This window comes from Leptosomus discolor, chromosome 1 (assembly GCF_034619465.1).
Source record: "Leptosomus discolor isolate bLepDis1 chromosome 1, bLepDis1.hap2, whole genome shotgun sequence".
In the NCBI taxonomy this organism is placed as follows: Eukaryota; Metazoa; Chordata; class Aves; order Leptosomiformes; family Leptosomidae; genus Leptosomus; species Leptosomus discolor.
This window is the reverse complement of record NC_141391.1, coordinates 194,058,432-194,077,733: the sequence shown is the minus strand read 5'-3', so window position 1 is coordinate 194,077,733 and position 19,302 is coordinate 194,058,432. Positions and strand designations below refer to the sequence as shown.

Genomic DNA, 19,302 nt, shown 5'->3' with positions numbered 1-19,302 from the left:
TCAGACAGCTGGTTCACTCAGGAGATAACTGCTGGCTTTAAAGATCCTTTCCTAAATATCCAACTGGAGGACTGGGCACTTCAAAATATTGGTAATCGACTAGAGCCCTTCACTGCTCTAAAGCCAGCCCAGCTCATACAGTGAGAACAGGGTAGGCCTTCTGAGTTTGTCGAGTTTCCGTTCAGGGCTTTGAAAACTTGCTGCTGCTAGTGAGCAAGAGGCCTAGAGCTGTGTGGGCAGAGACTCAGTTGCCATTATTTTAAGGCAGCACACTTTAAGGACACTGTCTTTCTGTGAGCCTGTCCATCCCTCCAGCCTTTGACCTCCTGACCCCCAATCCTTCCCCATTCAGTAGTTCCCATGTCCTCCCTGGTACCGGCACCACCACACATGGGTGTGTAGGGAGCAAGAGAAGGACTTGTTGATCCAGGCGAAACCTGATGTGCCTTCCCTCCCCAGGGCTACCTATCCATGGGGCCCTAACCTTTTTCGATTTCATTCGAGACGGTGACAGCGGTGGTGGGCTTTCATACATTTCTCACAGTCTTAACAGTGAAGATTAACACTGTGTATATGAACCTGGCTGGATCTACAAATAGCCTGGAACAACGATTTCAGAGAGATGCGAACTACCTATCTGTAGCAGCTGGCTCCCAACATAAGTATCCTGCGACAGCCACGCACGCTCCAGGATCAGCTCACTCCCCAGCTCAGAAAGGCACGGTTTCGGCGGCTTCTTTTTCCCCGGCCATTTGAGATGCCTCTCGTTTCTCCCCCTCCACTACATGGCAGAGGATGCCAGCGAGCTCGCAGTGCGCGGCGAGCTGTGCCGCGCCGTGCCGTGCCGTGCCGTGCCGTGCCGCGCCGCGCCGCGCCGAGCGGGGGGCACAACCCAGCCCGGCTGTCTGAGCCGGCTGGCGAGCGGCGGGCGCGTTTCCCACGCTGGCCCCGCTGCTCGGGACGCGGGGCAGGGCGCAGCCGGGCCGGCCGCTGCCAGGACCCGCAGGGTCCGAGCGGCGCAGCGCTGCTGAGCGTCGGCCAGGGGCTTCCCTCGCTGGGAGCGGAGCAGCCGAGCCGAGCCGGGCCGGGCCGGGCCGAGAAGCGCCGAGCCGAGCAGGAGCAGGTGCGCCGCGGCCCCGCCCGGCCCAGCCACCCGCGGGCCGCTGCCCCCCGCCGGGGCGGGCAGAGGTGTTAGCCCGGCCCCGGTCCCGCCTCCGCCAGGAGCCGCTCGGAGCAATTCCCACGGCAACCCAGGCTCGACCCCCTTCCCAAACCCCGCCTCCCCTCCCCGCCCCTCCGCTCCCGCCCGGCGGCCGCCGCCGGTCGGAAACAGTCTGTGTGTAAACTCGACGTGTCCGGAAAGGTGCGTGCCGCTCCCCGCCTCGCTCCGCGCCCGGCCGCGGGGCGCGCCCGCCGAGCGCGATGCTGGACCCTTCCTCCAGCGAGGAGGAGTCCGATGAGGTGCTGGAAGAGGAGCGGCGGGACGTGCTGGTGGCGGCGGGCGGCGGCTCGCCGCGCTCGCTGCCGCCGCCGCCCCGGGACCCGCGGGGCAGGGAGGCCGGGGCGGCGCGGGCGGCCAGCCCCAGCCCCAGCCCCTCGGTGCTGAGCGAGGGCCGGGAGGAGCAGGAGCGCCTGCAGCGGGAGGAGCGGGAGAAGCGGCTCCGGCTGCAGCTCTACGTGTTCATCGCGAGGTGCATCGCGCACCCCTTCAACGCCAAGCAGCCCACGGACATGGCCCGCCGGCAGCAGAAGGTGAGCCCCGGCCTCCCCCCTCCCGCCCCCCGCCGGGCCACCCCCTGCCCGTCCGCCGGCCGCTGCCGCGCTCCGGCCCGCAACAGGTTGAGGCGGGCGCCGGGCGGGGCGGGGGGAGCCCCGGCGGCGCTAGAGCGGGGCGTTGCAAAACTGGGCTTCGGCGCGGCTTCTCCGAAACGGCCCGTTTGCCTCAGAAAGCCGTCAGTCAACAGGGGTAAAGTCTGGTTAAGTTTTCAGAGCTGCGCCGGGAGTCGCCGTGCGCAGGCAGGAGGGGCCGCTCGGCGGTGGGGGAGATGCTCCAGCCTCTCGGCGCTGTGTGAGGGATGGGGTTAAACTGGCCCAGAGGTGCCTCCTGCCAGTCGCGTTCGGACCGTCTGTACCCAACCCGAGCGAATTCAGCCGCGATACAGAGGTGAACGAGAAAACTATCTTGTTGCATGAATTGTTAAGTGCAGTCTGTGTACAGAGAAACAATTAACGTGCGTGTTTGTGATGAGAGTGGCCTTCTAGTGAAGGCTGACCAAAATTATTCTCTGCATCTTGTACATCAGAGAGAAGCTCTTGAGAATTGGCAGGTATGTGGTACGTATTCACGCTGTAACGGTGCGTATTCTCTGTTACTTTGGAGCTATCGCATAGGTGCAATACTTAAAAGTTTTGAAGCAAGGCAATGCATTTCCAGGTAACCTCAGTTCTTAAAATGTTTGGTCTAAACAGTTTATATATTTTTTAAAATTATTTATTTTCAGTTCTGTAAAACAAACAAACCCAAACCCAAACAGAAATGAAAGAAAGAAACAAACAAAAAGGCCCCTTCTACAGCACTTTCCAAGAGGGATAGTGTTAGGACACAAAAAAGAATTCAGTTCCACTTGGCTTTTTGTGATCTTGGTACTTCCGTATCTCTAAGGGTTTGTAAAATCCAATACTAAATGTTTTGGCGTGTCTGAATCACGCCTGCTATAGGTAATTTGTGCTTAGTGAATTCTCTGACAAGTTAACATGGCGGTAATAATAAGACTATTTCTGGAAGAACATTTAGGTTTTGTTAAGTGTTAGGTACTAGAACTGTGAAGCCTGTATAAAGACATCTTGTAAGCAGGAAGCCAAAGCAAATCTGGCAAGATGAGAATTTTCACCATCCCACTGAGGACTCCCCACCCCAAAACCGGAGTCATCACAGAAATGATATTTTGAAGGGACATCTGGAGGTCTTCTGCATGTGACTTGGCCACTGGACAAAGCCAAAGGTGACCTGATGCAGTGTTGGTATCAGTCTAGGTTCAAGCAGGAAGCCTTCAGGGATGAGATCCCACAACCCACCTATGTGACCTGTTCCAGTGCTGCATTGCCCTCCTCTTGATGAAATTTTCCTAATCAGCTTCCAAGTTACAACTTGTGGCCATCAACTGCAGAAGATACTGAACATTTAGAAGTTCTCACTGATCTCTGTCACTAATTATAGGAACTGTATTTTAAAAATATCTACAGTATTCATAAATTTTATTAATTAGATGTATGAAATGAGATTACTGATGTGCAGCAAATACAGAAATACAACAGTTGTGGATTTAACATATGAGCAATGAACAGACTGATTGACAGAATTGGCTTGATACCTAAAATGTTACTCTTGCTGATTGCTGTTTTTAAGTGAACTCTGACATTTGGTTTAACTATTGTGTGTACAAGGAGATTTTTGTCATGTTTAGGAATTTAGCTGCAGAACAAGGATGACTTGTCTTTTGCTGGTCAGGAACTAGTATTTTTAAATAAGACGTAACAAAAAATTCTGTCTAGGAGTTGCACTTGCCTCTAGAAGTAATGAAGTGTGCACAAACATCCTCCCTTTTACTTGACATTTTTATATATTCCCTGATGAATTACTGGATATGGGGTAGCAGTACTAGTCCTGAGTTTTAGTTCAGAAAACCTGCTTTGATAGTTCAGGATTGCTCAGAGCCATAGGAGGGAGCTGTCTTTTGGGCTGTATTTTTTGCACTCTGTGCTGCATGGTGGCCCCATGTCAGCCTTAGGAATGAGAGTGCAACCACCCATCTTACACTGTGCTATGTCCTGTGGTAAGACACTTTTGGATGTGTGATAGCTGGACTCGTATTCCCTGGGGTAAAAGGTAAAAGTCTGTCTTATTTCCTGAATGAATTTTTCGCACTGCCAGGACAGGATACAGATGTGGCCTGTCCCTTAGTCTCTTTTGCTTCACATCGGACTTCTGTTATGTGGCTGGCTGTCCATTGTCAGCTGGGCTGAGATTCCTTACCTGTGTTACTGAACTGGAGCCGTTAACTACCGCACACCCTGTCCATCATCGGTGGATAAGAGACCCAAGGTATGGTTTCAAGCCAGAACCTGCAATGCTCTGTGGTTCCAGCTCCCAGCCCAGTCTGCCTGTCTCTGGTTGTGCACGCTTGGGAATGCTTTGCACCAGCAGTCTTTCTGATAACCTAAGAATAGTATCCACCCTGCTTGAGAGCAGAAGTAATTTGTTCTTTCTGCCAGTTCATTTGGCATATTGCTGAGCAAATATTGCAGAATGCAGTTTGTTTCTTTTTTTAATGTGGAACATACTATCCAGTAAGGGAATGCGATGGAATTTACGTATCAAATATCCTCGATTGCATTGTAATATCAGTAAGGAAATGGTTTACAATATGGCTGGCTTCTTACAGTCTTGCTTCAGTGTCAGATTAAAATGTACTCTATGGTATCTTGAAACTATCATACTTAATGGACTGAGTTATACTAATTAATGTAAAGGATTTTAAATGCAGGCAGCGTTTCATTCCTCTGTTGTCCTTTCTCATCTTGTCTGTCTTCTCACCAAGTAAAATTAGCTCAGCTCTATTGTGATAGATAAGTTTAATTAAAAAAAAATAATCAAACTTTAAGAGAGAAAAGAACTATCATAATTCACCAGAGTCCATCAACTCCTCTAACTTGTTTTTAATGCCAAATTCCATGTAATTTAGCCCAGACTTTGCTGAAACATACTTTTATAATCTGTCTGCATTTTTTTTTAATCTGTAGGATATAAAAGAGTAGAAATACTCTTTTTTTAAGTGTTCAGAGTTAGTTGGTGACCTAACATTACATCCTGTCTTACTTTGGTTACTGGTAGATTTGTGGTGGAGAAGGAAGAATAAGCTACCATTGGAGATCTGCAACTGAAGCATAGCGTGATTCTTCAAGGTGAGGTAGCAGATCCTGACGAAGATGGTGTTAGTTCTACAGAGTAAAACTAGTATGTACTTAGTAACATATTTTCAATAGATATTTATGGACATTTGGTCATGTATTTTCCAAACTTTTAGAGAAATGCTAATGCAGCAATGCATTACATGTCATGCTTTTATCAAGCAAGTTTGTCTGTCCCTGGTTTAAAGAGACTGCCGCTTTTTGTAGCTTCAGCTTTTTTTAATGAATCCTCTGGAACATATTTCAGCATCTTTCTTTTTCTGCCTCTCCAATACTCTTCCTTTCTAGTCCAACAAAACAGAAGAGAATAGTTAACTAATCCCATTCCTCTTCCTTCTTCTCTCCTACCCCAGCCAAACCGAATCGTGAATCAGCAAATTGAATTTGTCCATAGAATGGGATTTAGGTGGTGAAAAGAAATGCATTCCCTGTGTGTCTGTCTTCTGTCAAGGGAAAGTGATGTATGTGGACACACACAGGGTCAGTGATTAGATGATGACCCTGGTAACTGTGGTTTATACTACTCAGTCGTACACTTGTGTGTACATACCTAGTTTTACTCAGGGGTTCTGTGCCAGAGGTGGGTTCTGTATCTGGGAGATGAATCAGAGTTGAAGTTCCTGGGGAAGGAAGGGACAGTAACTAACAGAAGGGGTGTTCTTCCAGTGTTTTTCTTCCTCAACATTTTGAAATTTCTTCTAGTAATCAAATGGTCACACAGAAGGCCAAGAGTGGGGGAGAAGTAACACTCCTATGCTAAATATGATTTCATAGTGCATGCAAGGCTTAGTACATCAAAGCTGATAATTCAAGTCTTGCTTTCATAGGTGGTAAGTAGCAGAAGTAATTGAGCTGGCTGCTTAGAAATCATAACTAAATGTGTTTACTTCCTGAATACATGATGACCTGTTTTCCTTGCATTTCTTCGGTCTACTTCCTCAATCATGAGTAGATCAGAAACATTGACTTCTAGTCAATTCTCAAAAGTAGGAGTGGTAATAATCAGTACTTTATTTTCACCTGAACTCCATGAGTTTGTTCTTTCTTTTTTCTTGGACTTTACCTCTAAAGGAGAGATTTGTAATGATATGTGTCCACTAAGTAACTTCACCAGGAAAATATTGGTTACAGGGATAGACTTCATTCTCTGGATCACAGTTTTATTCTCCATGTATTTATTTTTCCTGCCATAAGCCCCACTTTTTCTTGCTTTTGAGTTGGTGATGCGTATCTACTTTTTTATTGGCTGAGCATGTTTTGGGAAAGAAAAGTTGTCTCTCTGCTTCTGAGTCTTCTTCATAAGATGCTGCTTTCTGCGCTGCTAAGGTAGCAAGGAACAAACATTCAAAGCCATTGTTGCCAGAAACTCTAGACACATTTCAGAGGAAGAGCTTAGCTATAGAACTTGGCCATATGGTCAAAATTCTGCTGAAGAGCTTTCTAGGAAGACTTCTTCCTTTCCTACCTTCAACTTTTCCTTTACAAATTCCAATTTTTCTGTGAAGTGTGTCAGAAAGTCATTTTAAACCAAGTTTATTCGCCTCTTTGTTTCCCTCCTCCCCGCCTCACAAACATCTTGTTATGATGCTCTAATCTGTGTATATTTTGTTTTCAGTCAAGTGAGTATCGAGTATTTTGGTAAATCCTGTCAAAGCCCGTTAAGATCATGGTCTGCATAGCTCTATGCATGTTGAGACAAGATTAGTCGCAAATAGATCCTTTTACCCCAGTCAGAACTTGCTCTTCGGTGAGGAGGTTGTTCTTGCCTGCAATAGGAAGTTGCTCACGATGGGCAATTGAGTCAGCCATGGCTGAAGAAATACTGAAGGGTGATGAGAGAAGCAGAGCCTTTTAGTTATCAACACCACTTCAGAAATGACAAACTGTCAGAGTTTTGTTTTAATCCTAAATTCTTCTGCTGCCCTGCCAGCTCAGCGTTGGTCAGTGTGGCTTGACCAAAAGCTAGGCAGTGTGCTGGGAAAACAAGGCTTTGGTAAACAGCTGTGTAATGAAGTGGACACGTAGGGACAGTCTGCAAACCTAGTTTACTGTGCTGAAAAATTAATCAGTCTGTTCCTTTGCATGCTTGCTTTGTTTTTCCCTGGCTATTTTACTCATACTTGCCTTTGAAATTGCATTATTTTTTAATTATTATTATTTGAGGGGACAACTTTTAATTTTTTTTGTCTGAATGAGTGACTTCAGGCTAGTTGTTTCTTTCTGTCACCCATGCAGTTTGACAAGTGTGTTAAGTCTGTTGGCATATACCCCCTTTAAGGTGCTCGAGGAAGACTACTTACTAGTGTTTTCTACAGGGGAGCAGACAGGAAGGGAGTTTGACAGATCAGTTGACTGTCACCATCTCTACAGGAACAGCACAGGCGCACTGGCTGGCTGGTCACCTTGCATTTCTCACCCTTGCAGGCAGTTGTTGGTCCTACATTACATTTTTGTGTACCTGAACCATCGGTAATTGGTGACAGAGAAGCAGAAATACCAAATCAGCTCATCTTGTCCTTCTAACTTTCTTGGACATCATCTGAAAAACATGATCATTGCTGCCATGGAAGAACAAAGCTGGTGAAAACATTCTTTTCCCCTCTAAACCCTACTCCTTTCCCTGTATCTGGAGAGGGGCGGTATACCGAAATATTCATTAGCATATACTGTCTTTAACTGTAGAATATTGCCAGAGCAGGAAGTAATTGTTGGTTGCTAGTTGACTAGTCATTGAATGACGTATTTCTATAAAAGCAAATTTGCCATTTCCCCCCACTTCCTTCCCTGGGCACACCTGTTGTCATCAGTTCATGTTTGGGGACACTACTAACCAATCACCTCTCCATCTGCATGCTGCTTATTGGACTTGTTTTTTCCCTTTCTGGTTTTGTACCATTTCTTTTAAATATTGGTGAATATCATCCTGAAGTTGTTTTTGGTGTACATTGTTTTGCTTTTTTTAAGGTACGTCTGTATTTGTGGTCTACTTTCCTGTTATCCTTGTTTCTTTTTTGTGTGTAGATGTCTCCTACTTTGCTAGCTTAACACATCTCTGTCTCCTGCTGCTTCCCTTTCGTTTGTATGCTTGCTAGAACTGGAAATCTAATACGGCAAAACTTGCTTCCTATTTATCAACCCAAGAGATGTCTGGGGGGGAAGATGGGATGGTATGTCTTCTAGGAAAGTGCTTGGCTCACCTCTGGTGATTGAGGAATATGTGTTGGCGTGCTGGTCTCTGTGCCTTGACTCTGGTCCTGTATTTAGTTGTACTGAGCCGCAGTTAGTATATTGCTCTGTCTGAACTGGGTGCCAGCCTCAGGTTTTTAAACTTTTTAATCTTTAAGTCTCTTTTCATACAGGTTTTTTTGGCACAGTGGCTGCAAAGATGCCTCCTGTATTTCTTTCCAACTAACTGCTCTTGCTGCCTGCTGACGGCTGTGGCATGCACAGGTCTGGTACTCAAACATCTCTTTGGTTTCTAGCTATTGCCATTTGGAGGGGAGTTAGGGAAAGGAACAGCATCTGCTGAACTCCTGTTCCCTTTGCCTAGTGCCTATCTCCAATGCCCGCTTCTGCCTGGAAGTGCTGGCACCGAATTGAAAGCAGCCCAGTTCTTGTGCATTGCAGCCGATTCCCCCAGGTTTCAGAATAGCAGCTGTGAAAAGGCAGTTTTCAGTTTGTTGCTGTGTGGGGGAAACTCTGAGCAGCAGGAGAGGCAGAGTGTTTGCATGTGGGTACCAGGCTGTATCAGCTTAGTTTTGTGTTTTGAAGGTTATTTTCACAGCCATAAGCGTTGAAGGCTTTTCATTTTTTGTTTAAAATTCTCTAGAAGTTGATGGTACTCGCCCAAAAGAATTTATTTCTGGTTCTTATTTATTTTTTGCAGAGAGGAGATAAAGCATATGCTTCTCTTCAAGCATGATTACTTGTATGCATAAGTTTAAGACTGTTCTTGAGTGTTTCTCCTGTCAGGGAGGGGAGAAGCCTTGATTAACAGCATTGTAAAGAATGAACAGAGCTACAGTGAGTACTTCTTTAACGACATGACCTGGTGAAGAAAAATTAGAAGAAAAGGTGATTGTACAAGAATTTTTCTCCAGCTCTGTTTCCATTTTTCTCTCATGTATTAATTATTCATTTATGTTCAGTTGTCTTGGCTGTGGGGTTTTGGAAATAGAGGCCAGCAGCTTCTGTTTAATGAAAGTGCTGGAGGGATACTCTGAGTGATAGTATAAACACACAAAAAAATTCCTTAGGATAGTACTTTGAATAGACTTGTTTCGGCCACAGACAAGGATGTGGACAAAAGGACAAAGCTCAGATAGCGTATAAATGAGATCTTCAAAGAGATGATGTACATCTGCAAAGATTAGGGGGGAAATGGGTGTCAGTGATGGAGAGTTTCATGGACTGAGTTGAAGGTACTGAGAAAGTATGCGGAACTGAATTAATTTTGGAGTAGAGGAACTGTTCAGTAAGGACAATGACAAAGTTAAGAGGAATAAATTTGTAGGAAGAAATCTACTAGTCATGTGAGTTATGCTTTTCTGTATGAAATAGAAATGAAGGAGGAGTATCTTGGGAATAACAGTTTGTAAGAAAGATACTGGGCTAGGAAAAAAAGATAAGGATTAAGCTGGAAAGAAAGTGAATAGTCTCAATATCCATGTCAGTGTAACACAGAATAGCAAGGGCAAAGAGTTGGTGAGAAATGTGGTGCTCAGAAATTGGAGTCCATAGAAAGCAGAGTGATAGGATATAGTGCATTGGGGAAAACAACCTTTTCATGGTCTCAGATTTTTTTCTGCAGAAGGTTGCAGTTGTTTTATGTGTTTAGGTTTTTCTTACGGTGAATTCATGAGTTTTCTCTTAAAAAGAAAAAAACCCAACACCTCCAGGCAGTCTACGCTGAATATTTATCTTGCTGGCTTTTGCTGGGGAGCATCCCCAGTTTGTGCCGATTGCTGATATGCTCCTTCATTTATTTCTAAATTATGTATTCTGAGGCCTTGTAGCAAGGTAGTGGCGGCTGTTTCTCATTCAAAAGTGTTCTACGAATGTTTCGCCATTCCAACTGTTTAATACATCAAATATGCATTAGTGTTAAAATATTAATATTGACCAGTTTTTTTTATTTTTTTTTTTTTGCTCTTATGGATGGAGCATAAGCAGAGAAAAGAAATAAAAATAAAGAAGAAGTTGTTTGGTATAGATCTGACGTTAAATCATTTTAGCAATCAGTTCCCCTCTGACTCTCTCTTCCTTCCTACAGTGTCATTAAAAGGCAGAGGATTTTTCAGTCTCTTACAGTGGGGATTGAAGAGCAACAAATAGGAGTATTAGGATTTTTTTTTTTCCTAGTAATCTTTATCTTGCAGAGTTGGAGTATTCGCTTGAATGGACACTTAGATTCAGCATGTGGTGACAACGCCAGTGCCAGTGCAGTATCGTTCTTGTACCTTATACATGTTAGAAATAGTGGAGGTTTTGGGCATGCTAGTATGTGGTTATGAAGTAATTAGAATAATTTTAGCTTAAGTATTCTGTGATACAAATTCTACCGATCTCATTTATACAGTTTTGGGTTCTTTTCAGCATGCATTGGCTCCCAAATTCCATTACTTTAAAAACATCACTTGAGATTTTTAAGGCCACTTAAAGTTGTTTTTCTCTGCCATCAGAGTTTTTAGGTACCCTTACTTAGGGCTTACTGTTTTTTTTTTCTGTGATAATAAATGTTAGAAAATGACTAGCTATGTTTTGTGTGTATAAACCTTCTGGTTTACCAGTTGGAATATAAAAAAAATAAACATTCTATAAAGGTAATCTGAGAATTACGAGGTCTGGCAGCCTGTGGATATATAGATATATTTTGCCTATGTGTTGCTGAAAAGGAAATAAATTAAGAATGTAATTTTTAACTGTGTAATCAAAAGGTGATCTGCTTGATCTGCAGATCAGTCACCCACTAGTATCAGAGTATGTGAGCATTTTTGTGCATGGCTCTCACTCAGACATCCTGCCTGTAGGATGGTTAGTACTTTACAGGACTGCTGTTACAGTGAGATGAAGATTCATTTGTCCCCTATTTGCTCCCACCTCCCACAGGGTGGGGTGGGGAATTTTTAAGAGCTCTTTACTTTCTAAATCGCAAGGAAGGACAGCGGTGCACTGTGAACAGGGCTGGGTATTATCAGTGGGCTTTGCTTGGCTCTTCCTCAAAGTTGCGTTGGAGCAACTGGTTTACAGCAGTCTTTCTGCTACTTTAGTACAACTTGCTGTCTGTAAATAAAAAGCATCATGTAAGAATGAGAAGTATTATTTATTTAAAATGGCAACAAAATTACTCAGTTTTTCACTAAACCGCTAGCTGTATTATGTGTTCTGGATATTTAAACTAATAGGTTATTAACACAGTAATTTGCTAACTACAGTTGATGGTCAGAACTCAATCTGGAATGGCCTTCAAGAGGTCACGGAGATGTGATAAAATCAGTAAACTGGTTAAAGCCTCCATACATGACCCTTTTGCTGTATTACAAGCTGTATCTGTTACAAGTGCACTTAATTATGCAGAGCAGCACACAAGGGAGGGAGACTGTACAGGCTGGCAGCGTTCTTCCCATATTATAAAAATCTGTTTCTAAACCAGACTGCTGTATTTTGCTAATCCATGCCTGATGGTGTTGGACTGCTGTGCTGTGGTCATGGCTACTTTCCAGTAGCGGCAGAAGTATGATCTGCTGAGGTAATTGAGACACTTCTTAAAAGTAAGACCATCCCCAAAGTTAACACACTTAATCGGTGACAACATCATCATCTGCATCACCATTTTAGCTCGGATCAGGAGTGTGCTTTAAAGTCACCCTCCTTGTCCCACTTGCAGAGTTCTGGTTTGGACTGCATGAGTATGACCGTCTGTGGGCAAACGTAGACCAGAAGTTATGTTCTGGGAGCACATTAAGTCTGTGCAAATGGGCTGAGGTAAAGCCTCCGAAATGCGTTTAGGGCGGGTATTAGTTCCTCAGTGTGAGCTGTTTTACTGTACAGATGCACTTTTCTGGTGTCACACTGCTTGTCAGTGTAGACGTGACTTCAGAGGGAGTCAGAGAGATTTAAAATACAGCAACTAACACAGAGTCAAGAAAGAAAGATGGAACCTAAATGAGATAAATAGCACAACAGGGCAGTCTCCTTTCTGAGCCAGTAAAGCAGGACAGAATATGCAATGCAAACATAAAAACAGCTGAAGGAACAACGTAATAGAGTCTTGCTATGTCTGAAGTTAATTAGGGGCAACAAACTGCCCCTAATTACTAAAAGTGTAGGATCCTCAGCAAAGCTGCCTGGGATACTAATTAAAAGAACTGATTATAAGAAATAGAATGCATAATTAATGACTGAGAAATCATCTGCAGCCAACAAATAAAGTGCCCTTGGAAAATATTGTGACACCCTGAGCCATCCACTGAATCTAATCCCGCAGCTAGACCTGAACTGATTTGCAAGAGGTCGCTCTGCTTATACTTTCTAGTGCTGAGGGTAGGGATTGGTGGGGGCAGAATGACAGGTAGAATAGGAATAGTATTTCCATTTAAATATCAAATGCTGTCTTCATTTTTTTTTTTTTTAATATATGACTTCAGTAGAACCTGCTTATGAAATATGCCAACATGCTGTACTTTTTTTTTAATAGTTGGCTTTGCAGTAGTCTGCTGCTTGTACAGTTGAGTGAAGTCTTTAATGTTTGGAGAGGACCTTTGGGTAACATCCTCTCTGTGTTGATTAGTAGCATGTGTATGTGTGGTAACTGTTGGCTGTCAAGTGTACAGGCCACCAAATGGACTGTGATTTCTCTTTTCTATGTTCTTGAAAAAATAGCAGTCTGAAAATTACATCTGACAGAAAAAAAATGGGAAGTTTAAAGATCTATCTTCCTCACAAAAAAAAAAAAAAAAAAAAAAGCCCGATTAATGAGGGGTTTTTATCCTAAGCAGTTCTTCAAAGGGGCTAATCAGGGGTTAAATTTTATCCAGGCACCTGCTTGTGTGCGTCTGCTGGAGGCCAAGGTGGGAGGCTGGAGGTGCCCCAAAGCACTGGGGTGTGTGTGGAGGCAGCCAAGAGGGACATGGGTGCCTCTAAGTAATCAGGCTGTGAGATCAACCCACTTCAGTATGATGTCTGTCCCGAGAGGCATTACATGTAATTCTCTCTGCTCGATCTGTGATCACTGTAGTGAGCCCCCCTTTACGTGGGATTTGTGTTCACAGAGGGAGCAGACCCAGAATTGAAATATCATACCCTTCGTAGTGTCTTTTACTTGTTCTGGCTTCAATAAATTTATCAGTATCTCTTTGGTCCCACAAGGTTGTGTGTTGTAACTGAATGCATTCATATACTGGAAGGGGGAAACAATCGACTCGTGTACACCTGAAGTGAGACCACGACCGCGCTGTGCGACCGAGGCGGGGGCGTCCTGCTGCTGCACCCTGCTTCCCTGCATGCTGACGAATTCCCTATGGGACATGAGAAATACGCGTATGTGTGTTTATGTAGGAGAGAAAGAGTGACTCTGTGTGTGATGTGGAAAATATGCATATGTATGGTTATATATAAAAAGAGGGGGAGACTGTATGTGTGTGTCCGTATGTATGCATGAGAGGGGCAGGGAAAAAAGCTATAAGTGTTGATATGAAGGGAGTAGAATGAGTGCTCTGTAGCACATTATGATCTAATCTGTTGTAAAAAGGTTACACACGTTGAGCCTAAAATACTGAATACAAGTCACTTACTACTGCTACTTTTTCAGAAACATCTTTTTCTGTTTGTTGTTATAAAAATAGTAAATTACTATTTACTTTCTTTAAAAATGAACAATGCCCACCCCCCAAACCAAACCAACAAACTTAGCACCCCAAACGCTGCAGATCTGTGTTTCTGCCTTGGCTCAGTTTGGTAGCTGCTTCATGTAAAATGAAACTCCTAAACCTTGTGATAAGGAAGTGAAGATGCTCCTATGGCTTCTATTAACAGTAGAAGTTTTATTTTTTTGGTTAATATTGAGCTTTCAGAATTAATCTGATTCCTTAGGGCTAGCTCAGAGTGTGCCCTCTTGAAATCAGTACACTGAATTTCTTTCTATTTCGTCTCTTTAAATCTTACAGGCATAAGACTCAAATATCTGATTTGTATTTGAGGATGGATTTATACCTTGGTTGAGGAAGCTTTCTCTGGATTGAAACATAGCATATGTGTTCTCAGTGTGAAGGATAATTTATTTTCTTAATTTGATTCAATTTGTATTTTTTTTGCCTGCAGTGGAAAAATAATTAGTTCCAACAGGAAAACAACTATCCTGATTGTGTGGTTAAAAAAAATAAAGAGCAAAAAAAAATTACCTCCCTGCATTGCACAACTGTGCAGAGAGCTCTTACCTTTTTCTCATTTTGACTTTATCAGGGCTACAGAGCAGCTAGCACAGCTGTCATAAGCCACTCTTTGGGGAGAAAAAGAAATTGGCCCATTTTATTTAAATAGTGATGTGGTTAGAGTGGAACAGTTTCTTTGTATCAGTGATCAGAATCACACTGCCTCAGTGCTAATAAGATAAATGGGGTAATGCATACTGATTATAATTGCTGGAGCGATATGTAGTCTGAGATTCTGAGTAAAGAGGTGTGAGATGTTGAACCTCTGAGCAATACAGATGGTCAGTGATGCAAATCCATTTCAGTCTATAATGCTGGAGAGCCTGGAAAATGGACAGAATTGCATAATAACATCAGAAGAAGATAGGTAGCCTCTAACCTTTCCTTTCAAAAAAGGGTGAAGGATTCAAAGTGAGAAACTGAATCATTTTGTCAATGGAGTGAACCCATCCACAGTATGTGCGTTTGTGTGTTAAGTCAGGCGTCAGGTAATATTTGTCCACTACAGTCATTCATATGAAGAAGTAAAAAAAAATAGAATTTGGGATATTATCAAAATTGTAAAACTCTGTCAAAAGTTACTTGCTAATTTTAAGCCTAATAATTTTAAGACAAATAAAACATTGAAATAATTTGATTCTTTTTTTCTATAGCAAGTAAATCAATTTGTGCAATCAGTGCAGAAGAGTGCAAAAGATCAGAGTGGACTAAACTAATACAGTTTTAAAGAGCAGATAACAATGCAGGAGAATTTTTTTTTTTTTTTTTTTGAAGAATAGCTATATACTTGTGGATGCTTTGAGATAGTCTGAGTTACTGTTTCTGATGCAGTAGCTTGTAAGCAGTTTCATATGTGTGTTTTCAAATTGTGTGCATGGACTTAGTAAACCAAAATAAGGGCTTTTTCTGAAAGGTGGCACAAATAGGCTGTCTGCTGGTTTCCTCAATAGTTCTTGTGTTAATACAGGTATTTTATCTACCTGCCAGTTCAGAAGATTCTTTCTGAATGACAGAATAGTTACCAGGGAATAGCACCACTACTTCCAAACAGCTCTAACGTATTTGTGCCTTTAGTGATACCTGTTTAATTAAATGCTTTGCTTTTGACAGAATATGTATTAAGGAACACGTCGTAAGCTAGGCTAACGAAGCTAGCATGCCTCAGGTACACCTAGTAAGCACTCTGGCATATATCACAGTTGAATGAAGTTACTGCTTTGCTGTGGGATGGAAAGCTTATCTTGCAAAATTATTGCAAAGCTGATGAATGTCTTCAACACACAAGAAAGTTACTGTGTATTGTAGTTTTACACCAAATGGGAAGGGACCTCCTGGATTGAAGCAGTCTTGTGTCCAAAAAGAGAGACCCTGTTGTCTGTTTTATGAGCAGGTAAAACTTCAGTTAGTAGGTATCCCCACTGTTTTTCATTACTCTAATAGTTGTGAGACTTCTGTTTCCCTACTGAATGCATTTGCAGTTTGTTTTATACCCACTTGCTGTTCTGTCAGCTCTGCCCTTCAGTTAAAATAACAGCTTTTTCTTTCTGAAGGATTTAATAGAGGATGGTGTCTCTGCTATGTGAAACAATCCAAGCTCTGAACCATCCCTCAGGCAGTAGTCTCTCACCTTCTCTGTATGTTTTGCAGCTGGAATTAATGCACCCTCCTTCTCATGTCGTCTTTCACGTTAGCACGGTGCCTGGGGTGTGCTGAGGCAGCGTATCAGCCTTCAGCTCAGAGTGGCCAAGGGGAATGAAAATCCCGCGGAAGTTCTTGTGAGTCCTGGCCTGAAGTGTTACCGCAGCTCCCACACTGGCTGTGTTTTCCAGAATGGTTTTCTTATCCACTCTGTGTACTAGTGCATCCCAGCCTTAAATTTCAGTATCAGTCTTCAAAATCAGAAGATTACAATGTCGTGTTCCTGTTCTCTGTCATAACAAGTATGGAAACGTTGCATTTATGTTTAATTTGCAGGTACAGCCCTCTGAAAGTCTGCTATTTCTCCTTTAATATCTACCCTCAAGTTTTTATGGATTTCACTTGCCCCCCCCCCCTTTGTGGAAGTATCTCAGCTGCTTAACTGTTGTCTAGATAAGATCTACAGCATTCTTTTAGCCAGAAAGCAAAAGTAAAAAGCAAACGGATTACTTGCTTTTATCATCTTTTAAACAATTATGGCAAATCTGTGGCTTTGTATGACTAATCCTTCCCATTCTGGGTCAGGCATTGCCCCATTACCCTGATTCTAACCTTATTTTTATATCCTCCTCTTGGGGGAGTCTGTGCTCTGAATATGGAGACCTGCTGCCCTGCTGTGGGAAAGAGGCTTCTTTGGGCAATGCTGGAAAACTCTCAGACTCTTCTTCTAAAGAGCTTCCACGCTGCCTCATGGCAGATGACTAGGTGACTGAATTGACTCACTACTTTTAATTCCTTAACATAGAGAATAAATTATCACTTCTCAGTTTCCGGGTTAAAAAAGATCTTTCTGACAAAATACAAACTGCTGAGACTGGATTCGTATTCAGTAACCATGCATATCAGGAAGCTCTCAAAATAATTAATGCTGAGTGATAAAGAACAAATACCATTCGATGACACAATTCATATGCGTTCAGTTGCAGCATTGCTGTGTGCCTTCCATTTAATTTGTTTTTAGCCCAACTGCTATCAAAAGTCCTGAGTTCCAGGTCATCCAATAAGCTTCTAAAAAGGCCATTTCTGGCATTCTGCCCTGGCCATGTTTGGAATGCTGCAGAGCAGAGTTTAACAAACATCTGTAGGGTCAAGCTTTTTGTTGATCACAGGGGGGTTAAATGGTCAGGACATGCTGCTTTCTTTACAGAATACATCTAGACTTGTGAATTTTTACTATACTTTTGAAGATGACTTGAATAGTCATAGCGGACAACATGTATAGCAGTGCAATTATGTCACAGCATTTGGAGTTAATTCTTCCTTCTACAATATTATCCAGTGTACTTGAGCCAATGTTTTTGTTTTCAAACCCACCAACACATATATACATTGATTTTCTGTATGACAAAAGACATAGATTTGTACTTCCTTCCTAACTTCTTTTGACACCACAACTTTGTCGTTGAATAGAGCACAACAATGTGTGACTTTTGGGTCATCGTTTGTCCTTCCTTTAGTGCTATAATTCAGGCATCTCCCAACACTGGAAAGTTGCAAGGAGCCTTGGCCTGCCTGCCTTACTCCTACTCAGCACTTCTAGGTAATTATAATTTTTGTAAAAACTGGTACAAAGAACATACTGTGGGTTATTCTGAACGTCAGTCATTATTTATGTGGTCCTTGGGAACGGTGCTTGTAGTTGTGCTAGGGACTGAGTGAATCGCTTGGAAACTCTGGTTCTTGTTCCTGTGAGGTTTACTTGCACAAAGCTAAGCAATCCTCATTCATCACAACTCTTTTCTGCTTCTCTCACTCATAGAATCATAGAATCATTAAGGTTGGAAAAGACCTCAAAGATCATCACGTCCAACCATCAACCCAACACAACCACGCCCACTAAACCGTGTCCCAAAGTGCCACATCTACACTTTTTTTGAACACCTCCGGGGATGGTGACTCCATTACCTCCTTGGGCAGCCTGAGGCACTTCTCAACTATATGGGATTTTACAGAACAGCATGTGTGTCTTTTGTTTTGGTTCAGGATTGTGTTGTCTGGTCCTTTGCAGTAGAGGGAAGAAAGGCTTGAGAAAGGGGAAAAGAGGCATCTTGTCAAATTAACTTGATAGTCTTGGTAAAAGAGTACAGGACTGGGACCTGGAGGAAGGAATAAGCTCAATCTGTCCCTCTGCAAGCTCAGGGTATGCTTCGGTTCTTCTTTTGTATGCTTCAGTTCTTCATTGTTATGCCCTCTGTGCAAAACATGAAGGACAGGTAGGTATTGGTCGTGTACTGTCACTTTGCAAATAATAAAAACATTGGAAGTTGATTTTTGTCTGAAGTTTGGAAAGGAAATTGCATCTCCAGAATAGCAGACACCCCTCTTGCCCCTCCCACCCTCCCCAATTCACTATGCAATAGCTATGCAAGAGTGTCAGCTCTGTTTCTCTGCTGTGTTCCTAATCACTGCGCCATTTTTTTTTCCTGTGACAGTGGGAAAGATGGAGATCAGGAGTCCTGTTCTGTCGCTTCTGATTAGATACATAAATTACCAGCACAGTGTGTACTGAAATCTTCTTAAGAAGCTTTTGCAGGATAAAAGATAAGTATTTACTCCTAACGCAAACGAGAAAGGCCTGTGCTGAGCATCTCAAGATCATCAAGATCTGTTGCTCAGCCCCTCCTTGAGATCCAAGAGGGAAGAGAACTTGATAATTGTATGTGACAAGGCTAGTCCATTTCTTTTTTCCAAAACTGAATTGTTTTTATTAGAAAAAAACCCAAACCTTTTAAAGCAAGTGTATATTGTAAAAATAATCAAACAAACAAAAACCCAACCTCTAGATTGTTATGCAACATTTTGGGTAGGAAAAAAATGCCGGTTTTCCACTGCTACTAGTTTGAGTAAGTCTTTGATGTCACTTCGGACACTGATGGGTTGACTGGGTACCTCAGTCAAGTTCATCAGAGATTTAAAAAGATGTCTGGAGACACTGCATTTTCTTCCAACAGCTTACCACTCCATTCATAAGCAGAAAGCTGAAGTTCAGCTGTCTCCTAAACTTATTGTAAAACCACCTGCAAAGAACTTTGTAGTGGGTTTATTTCAAGTAGGATAGGGTTTCTTCTGTGTGAACTTGAATGAAAGACCTAAGGACAGAAGATAAACCCTCAATATAAACTGCGGCTGATCAGTGGGTTCTCATTGGACTAAAATGGGTCCTAAGCTGTTTGGAGGAGAAAGCTGTGGCTTCCCCCCATGTTTAGGT

At 42.9% G+C, this 19,302-nt stretch overlaps 1 protein-coding gene across 14 annotated transcripts in view; it reads left to right on the top strand.

Annotated features, from left to right (window-relative positions):
* Positions 1 to 1,422: 1,422 nt before the first annotated feature.
* CADPS2 (calcium dependent secretion activator 2) overlaps positions 1,423 to 19,302 on the top strand; it is a 318,458-nt gene continuing 300,578 nt past the window's right edge. For all 14 annotated transcript variants that reach the window (XM_086473344.1, XM_086473328.1, XM_086473312.1 and 11 more), the window contains exon 1: positions 1,423 to 1,752. In XM_086473344.1, coding sequence (XP_086329470.1) covers positions 1,423 to 1,752 — 330 coding nt within the window. The remainder of the gene's footprint in view (positions 1,753 to 19,302) is intronic.